A 20,149-nucleotide genomic window follows, 5' to 3' on the forward strand; every position below is an offset into this window, starting at 1 on the left:
CCCATCTTGCCTACCTAAAGAAACACTGTGCTCCAAAGACTCCACTAAAAACGTCCTGGCTCGCTCCTTGTCAGGTGGCTGAAGGCACTCACTCGGGCAGCCTGCAGCTGGAGAGGATTATAGCTCACAAACGCTGCCAGTATCAGTGAGACAGCAAGTAGCAGACAGTTCATTTTACAAAAACTTAATGGAGTGTATGGCCCCGGCTGCTTAATACAAGCACTGTCAAGGAATCTAAGCAAAAAGTCTCAGCTGTCACTACTGACAAGCTGAGCAGAATTATTTGTCACACTAGAATAGATAAGAGACCAGTAGAGTGGTGTAGGGTGAGATTCCCATATATCTCCATGCCGCAGTCTCAGACAGCAAGCATAGGGTTTCCTCCAATACACTGGCAGTATAATGTAATCCTACTACAAGGCAGAATGGTTATTCTTTCATCTTCATACTTTAACTGCATTGTCCTCCTTTTTGCTCAGTGTTTTACATCTTCTAATTAAGTGGTCTTTGACTTTCCATTCATATTTTCTCAAAAAGACAGCATGAAAACCCCTGAATAATCTCCAGGTCATTAGCTAGTGTAATCCATGTCATCAATAAATTCTACCAGCTAAAGCACTAACCTGACACAGATGCTCTACAATATAAAAGCTTTCATCTGGATATTTATTCTAGCCCCATCAAAAAGTTTCCAATTTATTATCTTTTGGCATGTGTGCACTCATTAACAAAGACTTCTGAAAGGCTAATTCTTTCCCCACTGGATTGTTTACACACTAAAGTTTTGATTATGCAGAGCGCTGGATGTATGTAGTCTACGTCTTTAGAATATATATCATCCTCCTACACATGAAACGTGACCTTCAAATTCTACTATTCCTCGCAATAGAAGAGAAATGAATGCCTTTCATTTATCAGCATTTTCCCTGCAAAACCACATTGGTATTAACAGTGAAGAACAGTAACCTGAGAGGAGCATATTCTCCTATAAACTCATCAATTACCTGAAACTCAAATAAAAGTTGCTCAAAATCATCAGTCAAGAACTATGAAATGAACTACTTTGTACAGAAACCAGGCAGTTCTATCTGATGCACAGGTGTTGATCTAGTTCTAATATCTATTATGTGAGCCAAAATAAATTTATTTAATTTATAACTCTACTACTATATTGCACTACCACCATCTTCGTAACATCATTTTCTGTTCCATCAGCCTACTGCACCTCATCAAATCTAATATATGAGTTATTTTGGAAAAATGTCTTTTTATGTAATGATTCTTGGTCATAAAGCACAGCAGAGATCAGGTACTTGATAAAGGCCTCCTGCTGTTAGCATAATAAATATAGCAGCATCACTGCTCAACTAATTCACATCCAGAAATCTGTGTTTTTTCAGTGGTCTGCTAGACAAACATAGGCAAGTCTGTATTCTGTGCTTCTGATCGTATCCTCTACCTGCTTAGTTTACTTAGAAAATAAGCTCTACGAGTGACGGAATTGATCTACTGTCTACATAACACTTTTTAAAAATAGGAGAATAAACTGGACTAAACTAAGTGCTCTAGATTTCCTGTAGCACCTACAAATACTTAAGCCTTTATTAAGAAGGAATATACTGTCAAGGAGTGTTTTTCAGAACGTACATAAGTAGGTTATAGATCTATAATCATTTAGGATCATTGTAATCAAGTCACTGTTTGATACGGAAAACAATGAAGTACCTGGAAATGTTTGGAATATTTTTTTTAATTGTTTTAATACATTGACTGAATAAATAAAAACTAGGAGGCCATGCTCATCTGAACTTTATTGAAGGTTACTTACTACACTTGAAAATAGTTTCACTTGGTATCACTTGATGAATAAATGTTATCTCAAAATCAAGTTTTAACTGTCTGTAAATATATTGTCAAAACTAGTGTAATGAAGGTTATGAGTTCTCATCTCCACAATCGATAAGCACATGAGAAAAATGCCTGCAAGACAGTATTTTGTATTCAGCAAAACAGCTCATCCAGGACCAGCAGTTAAGTTGGTGCACCCACAGGGCAACTACTTAGTGATAAACACTTCATTATCGTACCTCTATTTTTAATCCATGCAGATCTTCTATGGTGATTCACTCAAAACTTACGGGCAGAGGAATGAGCACCGCTTACACTGTTCTCCTTTTGGAATGAAGTATCTTAAGGCAGTAGCACTACCAAGGTTCCATTTTAATAATCATGCCAAAATTCATTACAAACACTTTGTAAAATTATTTAAAAAGAGATTTTGTCTAAGACTGATATATGCATGGTTTTCTGTATGCGACACTAAAGAGCAACCAATTTGTCACTTACAAAAGTGTTGATGCCTAGTCTGAAAATAAGCACCAATAAAGAAAATATATAAAAGCAACTGTCTCAACCCTTTCTGTTTTTACTAACACTAGCAAACATTTTCACAAGCAGATATGGAAACTGAAGACATATGCAAACTGAAAAAACCATACAACAGACTGGATCAAAAGTGCTTTTCCAAAGAAACATAATATTGTAAGACTGAAGTGATAAATCTCCCCCTTTTAGTCAACACAAACCCTGTATTGCCCTTCAGACAGGTTTCGTACTCCAAGTTTTAAGACAAGAAAGTTAAGAGGAATGAAGTAATAGCAAGAAATGTAAGCCATAATACAGAGTGAGTCAATTTATAAAGGGCTATCAGACAAGGATGAGAAGAGAACTGTGTGAGTGACAGAAAACAGGCAGATAGAGGCAAGGCTACCTTTGTTGTACAGGTGTCAGTTTTGCTTGCTTGTTCCTGCCACCTCTTGCTTTACACCCAGGGCCTGCTACTAAACTGTCAGGTGGCATGAAGCGAGGCCACTTCTGAGGTGCAGTCCTTCAATCCGAAAAATGCTGAGGTTGTCACTGGATGCGATACAAGTACTTTGTCACACTGTTTCCTAGACAATGAAATGGTCCCAGTATCCCAAAGGCAGCTCTTTCCCGCAGTAGTTTTCAAGGAAAAACATACACATTTTCTAAAACGTTCTTTCTCCCAAAATCACTAACAACTACTATTACAGAGATGTTAAAAAGAAGGGAAAAAGCCCAAGTGAATAAAATTTAGCTAAAAGCATCATTTTCTAGTCTATTTGACATTTATAAGCTTAGTTTATGATTGTTACAACTAAAAGTAAAAACAGGAAACTTCAGCATGTCACCTCATCTCAAAGCTTCCCACTTCCAAGAAGCCAATGTATACTTCTATATTGTATTTTCCATGCTTTAGGATAGTAAAGAAGTTTTTCCTACAGCAAAGAATCTGCATGTTACAGAGATGAGGCCTGATGAAACAATTACTACGTATTACTCTTCTATACACAAATACACACATCTTGCGCACAAATATACATATATCTACAAAACACAGCCAAGAATCTTCCTACAGAAATAAAAGTGCTTCATCACTGAAGCCAAGAGTCATTCCCCATGGCTGAAATTCATTCATGGACAGCAGACTTGTATATAGTTTTAAACCCACCCAATTCCTCAAAAGACAGCTGCACACATGCATGGACCCTGCAGAGTTCATTTTACCTCCTAGCTGAGCCATCAAATTGCAGTAGCTTGACACAATCAGCTGCTTCCCTACTGAAGACTGACAGAGCTGTGTTGGGCTTTGGAAGACAAGCTTCTACAGTCATAATGAAGAGCCACACCTACAGTTGTTGTTGAGGTGAAGCCTAATGCTGTGCAGATGTTGTATTAAGTTGAGGTATCACAAAATTCATATTGTGAATTTGCAGATCCAAGGAAGGGGGCAGGAGGAGATAAAACAAGTCATGAATGAATATTAAAATGAATATGAGGAATAGGTGCATGCAGTAAAGGCAGATGCTTGCCAACTAACACTGTTGGAAGTGCTTAACAAGTGAGCAGCTAACGTACTTAATGGGTGCTCAAAGGACCTAAAAAAAACCCAGCACAGACAGCATTAAATTTCATTAACTCATATGTCCATGGTTTTGCATGCAATTAATCAGCCATACAATGAGAACACAAGACAACCATAAAAATAAATGAAAGTATTTCAAAAGTGTTTCTTTCTAATTCTAGTTAGGGCGAAGACCTGTGCTTAAATTCTATTCACTGACAAATGAACATCTCGCTACTAATTTAGCCAATCAGTTAACAATGTTATCTCATCTTTCCATCATTAACTCAATCTCACAGACCAAGAAACAAGAAGATGCAACATCCTAATTACACAGAAATGTGTAATATCAAATGGGCAAAGATAATCATAATGGTTTAACCTTCTTAATTGAATCTTAATGTAATCACAAAGAAACAAATAAGCATAAAGTTACAAATTACAAGACATTAACTTCTAAATATAAACACAAACTTAAAGACTAGGTAAGATGTGCTTTATCAGTAAACAACCTCCCTCAAGAATTAATGCACATTTATGAACTTTCTGGTCAATCTCGTTTTCCCTCTTCCTTAAAATATTCTAAGTGAGGATTTTTAGGCATCTATTCAGAACCACTGAGTAAGCTCGTTCTGCAAGATTTCAAGAACTAGGTACATTGGTACAAGTGAAGTGCAACATACTGACTGCATCATAAAACCAGTTAGACTGACATTCACAGTTGTAGCAATTTATCTGGATAGCACTTCAATATATGTTCACTTTGATGTGTACGGAAACAAGGTCTAAACATTAAAAACTTGCTGTGCACCAGTAAAATAGCTCCCCAATTGCTTTTACACAATGAAAGGAGGACATTTAACCTTAAAAGCCTTCATCCCATGCTAGAATATACACAAGGCTTGGCTGGCTGCTATAGAGTCACAAATAAGTAAGCTTCTTTTGACCAGGAGATAATATCAAATTGCAGGAGCAGGGCCATTTATACCACTGCATTATCCCATCCAAAAGATCCCATCACTGACTCTGTTCAGGCTGACATACACAAACAGTAAGCAAGCCCAGAGTGAGTTCTCCTCATCACTTGGCCTGACAGCTGGTGAAGGCTGAAAAACAGTCTCCTCTCCAACAGCACTAGGAAAAAGAGGTAAGCAAAACAGATCACCAGAAATCACTCCTCACTCTCCCACATCCTATCCCAGATCTCAAATTCATAATTATTAGAGCTTCAGGAGATGCGAGAAAGGAGAAAGTAGAATAGCTTACCTAGAAACTGAGAAAGCAGTAATTAAAGCAGATAATTTCTTCCACTTTTCAATATCCTATCTACTTCTTAACTTTAATCAACTGCATCCTCCGCTAAAATCTGCCATGCAGTGAAAGGTATACCCCAGAAAGGAATTTCTAATATCGGCTCCTTGTGGGACCAAACTGATATATTTTAGCCTATTTCTTTTTAATAGATGCAATGATTTTAATCAAATTTGTTCAGAGGACAGAAGATTAGTTAAAGAAGACAAGTAAATGAAACATTAAATTAAGGTATCTTTGGGAATTAAAAAAGTAATTTTATGTTATTATCAGTGGTATATTATGAATAAAGAATAAGCAATATGCAATTAACATGCAGCACAATATGAATAGCATTTGAGAAAAATGAATTTGATATGTAGGACAGAAAGGTCATGAATTCTCAAACCTGATTCAATTTGCTTTACTCTGTTGAATTTTCCCACGAGTATCTATTTAAATATTTCCGGGTAAGGGAAAAGTCACCAGTAAATTCCAACAATATTTAAGGCGATAGGCATTCATGACAAACAACTCCATTTATTGCCTATACCAATCAAGGCTCTAGTCCTGTAAGCTTGTTTTTGTTTGAGCAAACAGCTGCTTCTCACATGGAGCTACATGGAAAGAAATGGGACAAAGTCCGTAAGATTTATTCATAAGAAAAATCAACAGTACAATTACGCCATAACACCATACTTACATCACACAACTGTACAGCCAAGAAACAAAAGACATTATGCTTAAAGATCTGTCAGCACTTGGCAACAGGGACCAAGGCAAGATTGACCTCATATAGTCAGAATTACTTAAGTGGTTCTGTTTCTTAACTTCTAGTAGCTTTGGACCTGTTTCATGGCTCTCAAGAAGAGGACCACCCTGCCATCTCTCTCCTTTTCAATCATAGAATCATAGAATAACCAGGTTGGAAGAGACCCACCGGATCATCAAGTCCAACCATTCCAATTTGGATGCTTATGAGCCATAAATTAGGTTACCACGTATCTCCATGTGTTCTGGTCTTTCTAATGGTTAGAAATCATTCAACCAAACTTGACAGCAAGAAACTAAGATAATACTTAAATCATATTACCACAAGTCTTTCCTTTATGATCAGGAACATCTAAGTCCACAGTCAAAGGAAGTTTTTGACCTGTGGACAAAAGAACTCACCTGAAAAAAGATCCTTTATTTTGCTGTCATTAGCCTGATGCCTTCTGCCAAAAAACTCTCCTCTTTCTCTCTATGCTATAAGCATAAACATGTTTACATATAATCTCTCTGCTCCTCATCTTGGTTATTTCAGTACATTCTTGGTTAAACCTTATCTTACTTCTACTTAGAAAAGAAATCGTTATGCACAAAAAAAAGGGTATGCACTAAAAAGACATTTTCTTGAGAAAATTAGATGGATGAAAATTTCAGAAGTAAATTTTAAGTCATAGATAAATGCTTTGAAAAATAAAAGCTCTATGATTTGCCTTTACCTTATCCCTTACCACATTATTGCAATAACTTTAGATGATCAAAAATCTTTGGAGATACTTACTGCTTGCCTTTTTCATTCTAGACTCCTGTAGAGAGTTATGAAGAAGCGCCATGTGTTTAACTGATTAGACAAAAATATTTGCTTATTCAGCCTAAACAGAGTTTAAAACTTTTGCTTAATCCAGCTCTTAAGCCTCAAAACCTATGACTACATTACGGTTTGAGAATAAACCTATACATGAAGACTATTTTTAACTACTGAAAACAATATTAATTGGTTGCATTCACAGTAGAGGTGTACCGCTGGAATGCAAACAAGCACAGACTATTGAGAATGGACAACAGGCAGTGATTTTGAAATGTTAATTAGAAACACAAGGGATAGGAGAGAGAAGAGGGGATAGGGGGTGGGCACGGGGAAGTGCTGACTGTGAGAAAAAGAGAAACATTTTAAAGCAAAGTATCCAGAATAACACTTCCAGTAAAAACAGAAACATGTAGTTGGTAGAATAAGCAGAACATAGCGCACACTTTTACAGTACCTACATGAAACATTATTTCATATAATCACAATGTACTGAACTTGAAACCATCTTTCCATAACGCAATACCTATAAACTCACCAGGTTTTCTATAGGCCAACTCCGTCTCCCACAGAAATTAATAAGAGTTTTATCTGGGTGGTCATGGAAAGCAATACCAAATAAAGCAATAGCTTTATTCAGATAAGTCGCGCAACTCCTGTTAAACTAGAAGAATTGGAAATGAATTAACATTCACAGTAGCAACACCACAAGTAGTTTTTGCTATATGGATTTTTGGAAAAGATGCAACACAATGTTTTGATTTGAAACGTTTAAGATGCAAGAGATACTACTAAGTAACAACTTGCCTCTACTCTTCAAATATATTAAACTTCAAGGCCACAAGAGCTTTGAGACAAAATGCCACTTTTTCTGCTGGTATTTTCCAGGCATCTTCTGTTGTGATGCCTGCTTTCAAGATTCAATCAAACCACAAAACAAAAACAAATCAACAAAGAACAAACCAAACTTAGAAATCAATTGTAAAGTGAACCTGACTCCAATGCACATTACCACAAATTGTAACATCAATGCAATCCCTCTACAATTAATGAAACGCAACAGAGAAAGCAACAGGCATTAGAAACTTCTGCTTGTGTCCTCATGTGGAACTCCCTGCAAAAATGATGTTGAGTGAAGGGTAAAATTAACTCCATCCCATTTTCTATCGTGCCACAGTACAGACAGGTCTCATAGTTTTCTTTGCATAAAGAACTAACAACAGGAAGAAAGGAAACTTAGAATATGGGGACTGCTTGTTTTCCTACAAATTCAGAAACTTGCACGTAGTCAGGAATGGCTTCCATGTAGAATATCAAGACTGCTTTAAATAGCAGACTCAAAATACTAGTATCACATGCAAAGCACATGCAGCTATACCATCTATTTAGTTATTTTTGCTTTACTGTCCTCTCAGAAGCAGGCACAAGAGTTGTTCTCTCTTTGTCTCCCACCTCTGTTCCAGTTTAAGTGTAGAGGAAGAAAGCTACTATAGTTCAATTACCATGGGTGACCAGAAATTCTATCAAATTTAACGTGTATTTTTTTTCTTCATAAGAGAACCTGCTTAGGAACGCTATTTTACTTTTGGTTATACTGATTCAAGTTAGAAGTAAACCCATTAGAGGTGACCAGTTATGCTGTGAGTAAGAAAAGACTTTAATTAGTATCATAGTAATTCCTTGCTACTGCAGGATGCAGCAGATAATTTCATTTAAATTCATATTGATTTGTCGTAATGCAGCAGACTAATGCAATATAGCATCAACAAAAGTAGTTATTCTGAAATAAAATCTTTACAATTAAATATGCATTGTATTTTATCAATACTAATTTTTTAAGACATTGGAATCACCAATTTTGCTGCATTATCAAATAATATAATTTAAGACCAGAATCTGAGGATTACTCATTCACAGTTATTGCAAATAAAGTCTTTTAGAATTGAGAATATAAGTGCTATTCACATCTAATTCCATCTATTATAATTAATGGATCATAGAAGAGTAGTTACTAAACACATTAATGACATTTTAATACAGTCATGAAAATTATATTGTCATAGGAGCCGTACATACAAAACTAATGGACTATAAAGCTTCATTGTTTCAGTAGATAATACAAGAATTAGATCATTGCTTTTCTAAATTCATTATTCCAGACTGACCTTCACGAATGAAAAAAAAAAAAAGTTTTTTGCTTATTAGTACATGAAAACTACACCTGTGTGTACACACATACACTCCTTAATAAAGCCATCCATATTTCTAGGAGTTGTTAATTGCTTCTTCAATTAGGCATCATTCTTCCTTACCTCTTAGCAAGAAAATAAACTCATTTCACTAGTTTCCTGTTTGAAAAAGGAATGAAAAGGCATCGCATAAAATCTGATCCACATTTCCAATCTCTCACATGCATTTTGAGTGGTGCAATACAGAAGCTATAGATTTAGGCTGCAGCTTGGGAGTTACTAGCTAACAATGCTGCCTACGTGGCTTGCGAAATAACAGAGCAGTATAACTCTTAGCGGTCTGTCCCCACTTAAAGCTTAATGGCAGTACTGACTCTAGCTTACTACGTTTGACCAGGAGACACTACGCAAGAAACACCAACAGCCTTAAGAAAGTTATCCCTGTAAACTTGCCAAGTATTATTGCTCTGGCTAGAAAGAAGGCTTAAATTGAACACAGGCATGCCTGCTCACTGTCTGCTCCTGAGCTCCTACTAAATATATATACCTTGATAGCCAGAAGAGGTAACATGTATGTTATCCGAGCTTCTTGTTGCACTTGCTCACTAATTTCCTCAGGTTTGGCTAAAAACACTGTACCTTAATGCCTTCAACGTGACTTAAATTTTGAACAGTGACAAAAGAGAGACAACATAAACTGAACAGTACCTGCACACAACACAACCTTTTATGTTGATACTCATCATTCTCTGTATTTACTCAGATGTTAAAACTGTTTAATTAAGGCTAGGGTTTTTTTTAAACAAACATTATCAAATAGTAATTGTACACAGGCACAAACACACACAGATGCACATTAAGTAATTACAAAATTCCATTTTCATGAGGGCAATAGAGCCTGTGAAGACAGCTTTGTAAGCCTTCACCTTCAATTTCTTGACCCAATTTCAGTAGCTCTCTATTTTAAAAAGACATATCTGATAATTTAATATTTAACACAGCAAAGCAATCCGGCAGCATCTCATTCCTGCATATACGCGTATACAGAGTAGCACGGAAGATACCTAACAAGCACAGGTCCCTGAATCACAAAGGCACTTCAAGCAAAGTTGTAGATACGTCTTTTCTGACAACACAGAATTTTTTGTAGTAGGATCCCAGCAGCATGTATGTGCACACCTGTGTATGAAGTGAAACAATGCGATTGGAATGTCAATGTGGGATGTTCTGTAACTCCTTTCACAATAGACTTACACCACTCCAACGAAAACATCAAGTGGAAACATCAAGAAATCTAGAAGGCAAAATGACGTGCCTTAATACTTACAAAAAATTAGACTGCCGTAAAACTAAAAGAAATTTAAGAAATTAAAAAAACCCCACCATTCTGAGGGAATTCTGCAGTTCAGTTGGAACTTTAAGCTTCATGACTTTAAGAAGACTGTGTAATGCAGACTTATTATTGCAAGTTGAAATTCTCACAATTGTCCAGTAGGTAAGATATCAATAACCTGATCTCAGCTTTTCAAATGTGTGTGAATGCATAGTAATGAAAACAGATACTCTACGGGATTTCCCCAAAACATCTAGAGTGGTCTGCTGCCTAGCTCCAAAGGTTTGCAAGGATCACATTGTTCAAGTGAAATTTAGTATCTAAGCATATTAGCAATTTGGAAAAATGGTACTAGCCATCTAGATAACACTGCAACTCAGGCCCCTAAAAGCTTTGCTCTTACTAAAAGTCCAATGGTAACCAACGCACTAGCTCACTACTGGCAAGACAACCCAGATACCTGCAAGACCGCTGCTCTAGAGGCTGTGGTCTGAGATGGGCACCTGTAAACCTGTCCTGCCTAGGAGCCAGAGGGTCATACTGGCTCAAACTATTCACACACCACTGCCTTAGCATACCAGTCAGGCAGAGGACTACAAACTCATACCATCCTGTCTTCCAAACCAAATTTGCACTGGCCCCCACTAACTTGAAGGAGACAAACAGTGAGGCTATGTTTATCAGAGCCTCACTAAGCAAGCTCTCTCTGATGCTCTACCATCCTGTCAGAGCATTTTAAGCATTGTGTACTGCGAAATGATAGGGAGGTACAGCTGCATACAGCAATAATCAACAGATTTTGTTCCCTGCTGCTCCAAAGCTGTTGTCCAAATCTACAAATCACCACATCATTGTGCTGCTTTAGGAGAATGTAATATAAGAATACAGATTGAAGTCCCTGGATAATTCAACAAGGACCTGCATTCTTTCTTAGTTAAAGTGGATCTGCTTTGGGTATCATCTTCCGGAATCCACTGAAAGCCAGTAAAAGTTATCAGGTAAAACACTATTTCTCGGAAAACATCTATTTCCTCAAATTCAAGCATGTTGTTCACCATGAAGCTCCTCCTCAAAACAACAAAAGAGTTGCTACATCTCAATCTAAGTTTCAGGCACAGAAAGAGAAGGGCTGAATGGCAAAACCATTACTACTGATCCTGTATTGGAAGGCACTCTCAAATTCTGAGAAAGTATTACAATAAAGCAAATATGGCATGGATTAACATGCATTCCAGATTAAAAAGAATGAAAAAAAAAAGAATAGTACACATTCAAAACACCTATGAATTACTGCTTTTGCCTCTACTTGCTTCCAGCCCTAGGAGGCCAGTGTTATGAACGTGCATTCCTGTGGCCAGGGAAAGAAAACTTCAGACCGCAAATGGCTTTAGTGGCTTAGTGAACCTTAACCGGCCGTAAAATGGAGACCAAGAACATAGCACCATTTGACCGCCATTGCAGCTCAGTGGTCACTTTGTATGTAGTGTGTCATAATCTAACACAGCCCAGGAAAGGTTGACAGGGCCTTTTCTACAGCAGGTTAAAAGACCTGGTGTACATTCCATAGAGCTTGCAGCATAAATGGATCTCAACACAAGACATTGAAGATGATGCATCAAGGACAAATGTAAGCTAAGCACCTTTAGAATGGTTTATGATGTTACCTGTATTCCAAGTTAATATGAGAACTTTATATATGTACACTGCTGCATCTGAAGCCACTGGAGTTACGCTGCAGCTTCTTTACCAGACTGCATTATATTTCTTCACAGTTCTTACCTACTTTCAAATTTAAGACAACCCCAGGGAATGCAGCCATTCAGGAATTTTTGTTGATAGCTTAGCTGCTTTACTGCCATCTCTCTCAAGAGAGCTTGTTAGGTGTAATACCTCTAAGAAAAGGTTTAAGTAACAGTTTGTTCCAAGTCCTGAGGAAAGTAAAAATAATTTTAATTATGTTCTCATTTCAATGCCAGGCCATCATCTTTACTATGACAACCAACTACACTCTGTACTGCAACAGCTTTTGTGAAACAACTGAAAACAACATCCCAGGCTCCTTAAAGCTAGGAAGGCAGTTTTATTTATTCAGCTGTAGGTATCTGAAACGCCTATCATAAAGAAACTGTAAAAACATTTGAACAGGTATTGCTTATTGCAAAGGGAGGTGAGAGAAAAATCTGAAGTATATCTTGAAGACAAGTCATAAGAACACCTGCATTTGTCAAGCCTTCAGCTGATCCTGAGGTATATGAAAAACACTGGGAAAAAGAAAGGTAGCAGGCTTCTTAACACTTGGTTGAAGGAACTAACATAAAGCTATAAAACAAGGTGCTCTCACTTCTTATCATAAAAGCATTCTTACAAACATTCCAGAATCACCAATTCAAAATTAATTATTAATTCAAAAATCAAACATCAAAGGCCACATCCTCTGTCTTCTGCTCTGTCTCTGCTAGCCACTTCAGTTTTGCCACGCCTCGTTCCTTAACTTCTACTTATGTCTCAACATGCATCTACGAGGAAATCTTTTCTCTGAGTGTTACGAAAAGTAATGGATATATGAAGAAATGAGTGCAGGCACACAAAAGCAAAGAAAACTAATTGAATAAGTTTTCGGAGGTCCAGAAAGGAATGGAAAGTGCTTACTACCTACATTGTAAGAAGAAGGGAGGAGGGGGAAATAAAAAAAAAAAAAAAAGAGTGCATTTAGGTTTTTTGGTGTCTTATGTTTTAAAGGAAGAGTTTGAAAGCAATGCACCAACAAAGTTGTCTTTCTAATGAGGTAAGCTAGCTCATGAAATTGCATTTGCAAAATTTTGGTTTCTGGAAGATAACCATTGTACAGGTGTTGATTAATACAGTGATAGAACTACCTAGAATAAAGGATTTATCTGAAAAAGTCACACTTTATGAAAGTAACTGCTAATACAAAGGTTGTAATAAATGTTATTCAGTGAACTCACAGCAAATTCATAAGGTCTGCAGTAACAAATTCAGTGACTCCCAGGGCAGAGTATTTTAAACAAACAGCAGGCATAGCCTATTTTGATATAAGGCACAGTTGGACTTGGAGGAGCAAAGGCAATAACAACAGGAATACTTAACCCTTTCAGTCAAACTTCCAAGAAAAAGCAGGACCTGCCTACCTTCAAGTCCCTCAATCCTGTCTCTAAGCAATGCATTGAAACGTCAGGCTTTTAAGTTCCATTTTCTGCAAGCCTCACACATTGGGGATTGTCCTTGTTGAAGCTGAAGCCTCCATTACTTTAATTACAATATTATTTAATTGATGTGCAGGTGTTTTGTGGGGGGAGGGGAGCTGGGGTGGTTTGGTTTTTTAATCAAAAAAATTGGGTTGTCATTTCTTGGTTATGGCTTTAGCTTTTGTGAAAATAAAAACATCACAAAATCATCATCTTAGTAAAGATGAGCTCTTTTCCATAGTGCATAGAGATGCCTTAGAGCAATGAAAGCATTCATACTAGGACTGTGAAATATTTTGCTTTGAGCAGTACTGATCTATACATATTACCTGAATCTCTGTTAGATGGATTCATAACGTTGCTGAAACCTAGAGCTCTGTCATTGACATCCCTAGGGTGAGACTGGTTTATTCACACAGGAATACCCATATTCTTTCTAATTAAAAATATACCCAACGCCGCACCAACAAATCTGCAGAACTGACAATATGTTATGTAAAGGGGTCTCTTAACTAAACAGCTTGAAGAGCTCAAAATACTTATCAGTATTGCTGATCACTTTCTAAACGTCATTCTAACATAGCATTTGTGCTTGATCCTGCTTGCATTAAAACAAATGCCAAAACTCTCCCAAGAAGATTACCTCCTTCACAGGTTTTAAGGTATTGGAAGCACTCACTTCTGAACTCAGATGTGCTATAATGGGATAGTCTTAAAGAACACCAAGAATATCACAATGCTGGTAAAAACTACATCTCTCCCCTGAAGTGAAGCAAAGTCAGAAGCATTAATTTAAGCTTCCATATTTACTTTATTTTTTCAGTATCCATGTGAGAAATAATGATCATGTATCTTGCCTGCTTTGAAAATTTGTTAATTGATAAATATTTAGCATGCAAAACAAGTATTGATTATGCTGCTTTGCATAAAGCCAAAGGTCAATTAGAGCATCACATGAGAGTCATTAATTCCAATTTGCACATATGGAGCCACTCATGCCCTTCTCTGTGCTAAGGGGCCTGCAGCGCCTTACAAGATCATGGAAGGATCAATCTGCACAAAGTAGTCAGTGTTGATCTTAAATTCAATGTTTCCTTAATTAGACTGCTGATCTTCTGTTGTACATTCCCAAAGCCTCTGCCATAGCAAACTAGACCTGAAGGTCTGGTTTATTCTTCAAGAAAATGGCTTTATTTTGAGATATGACAGGAAAGGGCCTTTCTAACAACTTCTAGCACTGATGCTGAAAATATTAGTAAAGGAAGGGTTAATGTCCAAATTAATTGAAATACTAAGTACAAACTGAAACACAGCAGAAGCACACAAGTCTGGTGGTCTGGAAAGAAACTTTCAAGTGTGATACGCTTCACAGCACAATCAGAAAGATGACCTACAAGGGCACAATAAAGAGAGTGAAACAATGTCCCCGTGGGTTTCAGAATTCCTGCTCTGAGTAGGAGAACAACGCAACTTGGAAGGGCTTGCACATAGCAACTTTTCTGATCAAATTCACTGAATAACATTCTAGTCTTCCTCCACCAGAGCAGCGCATAGGCAGCTCCCTCCTTGTCCAGTCAACACAATCCTGTTACAAACATGCATGAAAACCCCAATCAAGGCTATCTTGTAACATGACCAACTAGACAAACTCGGGTCTCCATCCACCACTGGAGGGAAAAAAACTGCTCAAAAATCTCATCTTTTAAATGAACAGTATTCATCTTATCAATGTATTAGTTCAGCTGCAAAAAACTAATCATCTGTAACAAAAAAAGATTCTTCTTGTGTTGGTACAGACTTTGTAGTAGTCTTCAGTCTTCACAGAGGACAAATTTTACATGCAGTTTCTTTAAGACAAAGAACACAACCTTCCAAGTCTGTTTTTAATTTTAAGACACATACTTTTACTTCCAGTTTGCTACAAAAATCAACTGCAAATATGAGCCTTTAAGGAGTTTAATAAAATAAATATGCTGGTCTAGAAAACCTATACTTTGTTTTATAGATAATTATACAGATTTACAATATTTCCATGGTCAGTCATACACTACTGCAGTCAGAAAAGATGAATTCATCCCTCTAAGGAATTAATATGCAATATTGAAGGATTATTTTATGGTCTTCTAATTACTTTATGGCACCCTATAGAGAGAATCAACTTCAAACAGCAACACATTTCTGTTGATGAAAACATCGCTCTACTTACATGCCATTTTAGTACGACATAGTAGGCCGTCACAATCTACCTCCTGCATGCAAGTCAAGTTTTTACCAACGCTGAAAATCTTAATTATGTCTCTGTACTTAATTTGACAACATTCTTACCCAAAACAGTGGAAAGTCAGCAAATACACTTAACAGCAGATTTTTGGGGTGGAATGTTTTATCTGCCTCGTTTCTAATGAGGACATTGCATGAAATCTAGGCTCTACTGAAGACTACTGGAATCAGTGAAAAGATATAATCTGTTTATAGAGCTACACAAGAGTCACAGGAGTTGTCTTCATCCATCGCTAACTATAGCTGTCACGTTCAAAGGACATGCTTATCAAATAGAGACAGTAGGATTAACTCAAAGGCAATTCATTGATTTTTTTCTTACAGTAATTCAAATCTGTATGCAGTTATATGTACTTGGAAATCAATTCCAAAAGGAACTTGAAACATTTTGTTCTAGTAAATGCAGGAAAAAAACCCCAGCTGTGATTATCATTATTTGTTGCTTAAACAAATAGTACAACTTCATAGGGAAAAAAATTAAAATGCATTAGGTCCTACTAACACTTTTGTGAGCTGAAAATATTCCCAAGATGTTCTTGCTAAAATAAGGACTTGAGGCACTTCCCTCCACTGTCAAATACACAACGCATACAAAACCACACTGCATGCATTTTGAGTCTGTTTTGACTGAAGACTCTTTGAACCTAGGGGTCAGCATGTGAGCTTCCACCCTTGCCTTTGCTCTGCTGATTAAGCAGCATTTAAACTATTTTGCCATTAAGCTATTTTATACTACTTTCCCATACACTTCGGTGGATTTTCAGATGGTTAATCTCTCTGACCACCATTAATACATTACAGCTAGAGGCAATCTTGAGAGAATGATCAATTAAGCAAGTGATTAGCAGTTTTCATTGCCCTGTCCAACCCCCTAAAAAAAAGTGGTTTGTGCTTGACCATTATGTCAAAACAAATATGAGTAAAATGCATGTTACCTCATTATTCCTGTTTAAATAGCAAATTACCTAAAACCAACTCATTCAGCCATGGCAACAAGGAACTACAAATTGTTTGTTGGCATTGTCTTGTGGGCATGTCTTCTTCACATGTCCTTTCTGCTATGAGTTCTATTATACCACTTGAAGCAATGCTATTTATAAAGCAACTACACAAAACACTTCAGAGAAAACCAGTTGGATAATAATGTTTAATAACAGCTAAAAGGCAGCAGCAGCACCAAGCAGAGCCTCAGGTATAAAGAGGTAAGGAACAATTTCTTTATTCCAGGAGTGGCCTTCCTGAAGTCAACAGAATAACATGGACAATCAAGGAATAATATGGTGCAAATAAGAATACATGCTAGAAACCGGCTTAATTTTAATGAGTAAGGATCTTCTGGATCTTAAAATGCACGTGCTAGAAGTGAATTTGGGTCTTCCTAGGCTTATTCTCTTCCAACCTGGTGATTCTCTGATTCCCTGCTTCCAAGTTCCTTAGTGAGCTATTAATAAATCAGCAGCAGTGGTGTTCATGTGTCTTTTTTTTTTCATTAATCTGTATTTGCTATTTCATGAATGGAGATGTTAGACAATACCCCACTGAAGTTACATTCTAACCAATGGTAATTTTGTTAATCAGCACATTTCATCCATTGCTTGTAGGGACATCCAACAGTTGAGAGATATCCTACAATTCAGACTAACATATAAAGGTAATTCTTATATATGCGATCAGCTACCATACAGAGATTTACATATGTGTAACTATGCATCAGAGTATGTCCAAGTCTACAGAAGAAGCTTGGATTAACCAACCTCACTAACACTATGAAACTAAATATCATGTTTACATGCAGAGATTTTGTGATTGTAAGTCTAAGCTTTTGCAATTATGCCAAGTCGTATCTAATCAAGACTTTGCTATTGTTTCAAGGCATTACAGAAGTGTTCTATGTTTCCCCATGCAGCAATGCTTTACTCATAAGTGCATGCCCCATTTAGATTTGAAATGGTACAGATTTCCATTTAGATTTACATCAAAACAATTTACTGTCTTGTTAAAGTCAAATGAGGGGATGGAGTTCAGATGACTTGTAGAGCTGACAGTGCTGAGTTGTACTTCATTTTCATTTGCGTTTTCCTTCCTTCTCTCTTTGTTTACAGTAACAACAATAATTACATAAATATAACAGCCTCAAACCATCTAGTTTATTCATTTAAATTATGTAATCAGTTTTCAGAGTGTCAGGACTCATTTTCTGTCTTTGTACTAGATTCACATCTCAGATTTTCTTCTAATACAAACAGGAGAAAAGTGAGGTTGGGTGGCCACTGCTGATATCACAGTATCAGGGACTGCCTTAGACAGCTTTGTCCCAAAGCTTGTACTAACATGTAAATAAAATAGAGTGTTCAAAGTATAAATTATGGGTGTTCCTTGGTAGTTTTAGTAAACTAGTTTTAAATAAAAATAAAAATTCTGAACTTTCAGGGAAGTTAATAGTTATTTTAGGTATTCATTTTTAAACTTGTTTTACAACAAATCCAACACACTTCAGAACTGTAAAAACTGGCTGCAAATGTAACACACTAAAATGCTCAAACAGCTAATAAATATACATACACTACTGCAAAGAAATTTCTGCTGTATTAAAAGTAGAGCTAATTGGGGTACATTACAATCCCAGATGAAAGAGGAATACAAAACAAATATGAATATAGGACAGGCGATATCATGAACTGTTCTTTTTTTACCTAAAGAGTCCAATTCTTTCCTCAAAGATTCTAGAGTACAAAAATGACAGCAATGCGATTTTTTTCTTCAGTTATTCTGTTTTTAAAAATCTGTTATTAGCAAAAATGATAAACTGCATTAACTTTTCAAAATAGGGTATGAAGTAAAATAATGTGCACTGAATAGAGATTTTGTGCTATCTGGCAGACTGCAAAGTGTGTGTGAATCTTTGTTGAAGAATGGCTTCAGAAATACACAAAACATGTCTGCTCTTTCTATCCAGTCCAAATTTGCTTTTTGAAGTTAGCAGAAAGCAGTAGACTCTTCATATTACCATTTGCACATTACATCTCCTAGACACTACAGAAAATACAAAAAAAAAAAAGAAAAAAGTTTCTTTCAAGTGTAGTACTAGGTTTGTTATTAAAAACTTCTAACTCCTAGTTAAATGATCATTGGCATTTCTATACATGTTAATGAAGTTCTTTCACATCAGTTTTAGATTGCTATTACAAGAAAATAAAGATTTTTTTTTTTATTAGAAGTGACAGCAGTTTAGGTACTTCACTGTATAATGAAACTCCAACAAATATCCACGCTAATACTTTTGCATTAAAAGGGGTTTAGTGATATCAACCATTAGGTTTACTTACCCAGCCAGCTAATACATAATAGCCACTTACTTTTCTGTATGTTTCCAAAGCAGCAATATGCACTATAATAACTACACAACATACACTGAAGAACAATGAGAAATTATAAATACTGAAGAAAAGAACGCTATCAACTTAGAAGTACATATTCTTTAGAAACAAATAAAAACCCATCGCTATATACATTTTATGTGGCTACTACTGCTGCACGTAGCATTTGCAAAGCAATTACCATAATTCTCAAACAATATTATAGAAGAAACTAAGCAATAAATCCATTACATTAGTAGCATTCTCCAGCATGGATTGCATTACGCAGTTTTTATATACATTCATCAGGTAATTAGTAAGAATTTCTAGCATTACACCATTTATAAGCACTGAAAAGTCAATATTATCTAACTTGCACAAATGTTAACAAAAAGTCATAATCCAGGGAGCTTACCCTGGGTCAACAGAAAGAAGCCCAGAACCATCCAAAGTTATTTCCAATGTCCAGACAAGAGATCTGAAAAAGAGAATAACAAAGGGCTTGTGACAAAGCTGACACAGAGTACTCTGAAAGGAGCAAAATCAATTGTGACATTTTTCATTTATTTGTAAATGCCTCTTTGGCAGTATGCTCACTCAAAACGACAGTTGACTCTTATAGTCTAGAGAAGGTGATGGTAAAATAGAGGAATCTTGACAGTTGCTTTAATGAGATTCTGCATTAGGACCACTCTACCTCTTTCCCTCAACAAGGACTATGCCCTTCACTTTCAATCTTATATCCTCCAATTTGGAAAGCATTAACCCTATAAAAAACTCAACTCAGCCTCCTCTAATGAGCATCACAGCTCTTCTTTCTACCTTCTTCACTATCTCACTGACACGTATATACAAAGCTCGCTCAATTTTAAATACATAAGTAACATTGAGTAAATTACACTTCAACTTGATAGTATTACTTTAATCAAAGTCTAGTTACAGTGTGTGGTGAGGGAGGACAAGATTCATGAAATAGACCTTAGCTGGCATCAGATGT

The 20,149-nt window shown here is 36.5% G+C and overlaps 1 protein-coding gene across 1 annotated transcript in view; it reads right to left on the reverse strand.

Annotated features, from left to right (window-relative positions):
* NAALADL2 (N-acetylated alpha-linked acidic dipeptidase like 2) overlaps positions 1-19,633 on the reverse strand; it is a 416,888-nt gene extending 397,255 nt beyond the window's left edge. The window contains exon 1 of the mRNA XM_069864505.1: positions 19,568-19,633. Within this exon, the coding sequence (XP_069720606.1) occupies positions 19,568-19,598 (31 nt within the window). The 5' untranslated portion in view covers positions 19,599-19,633. The remainder of the gene's footprint in view (positions 1-19,567) is intronic.
* Between the last annotated feature and the right edge of the window lie 516 nt (positions 19,634-20,149).

This window comes from Phaenicophaeus curvirostris, chromosome 10 (genome assembly GCF_032191515.1).
Source record: "Phaenicophaeus curvirostris isolate KB17595 chromosome 10, BPBGC_Pcur_1.0, whole genome shotgun sequence".
In the NCBI taxonomy this organism is placed as follows: Eukaryota; Metazoa; Chordata; class Aves; order Cuculiformes; family Cuculidae; genus Phaenicophaeus; species Phaenicophaeus curvirostris.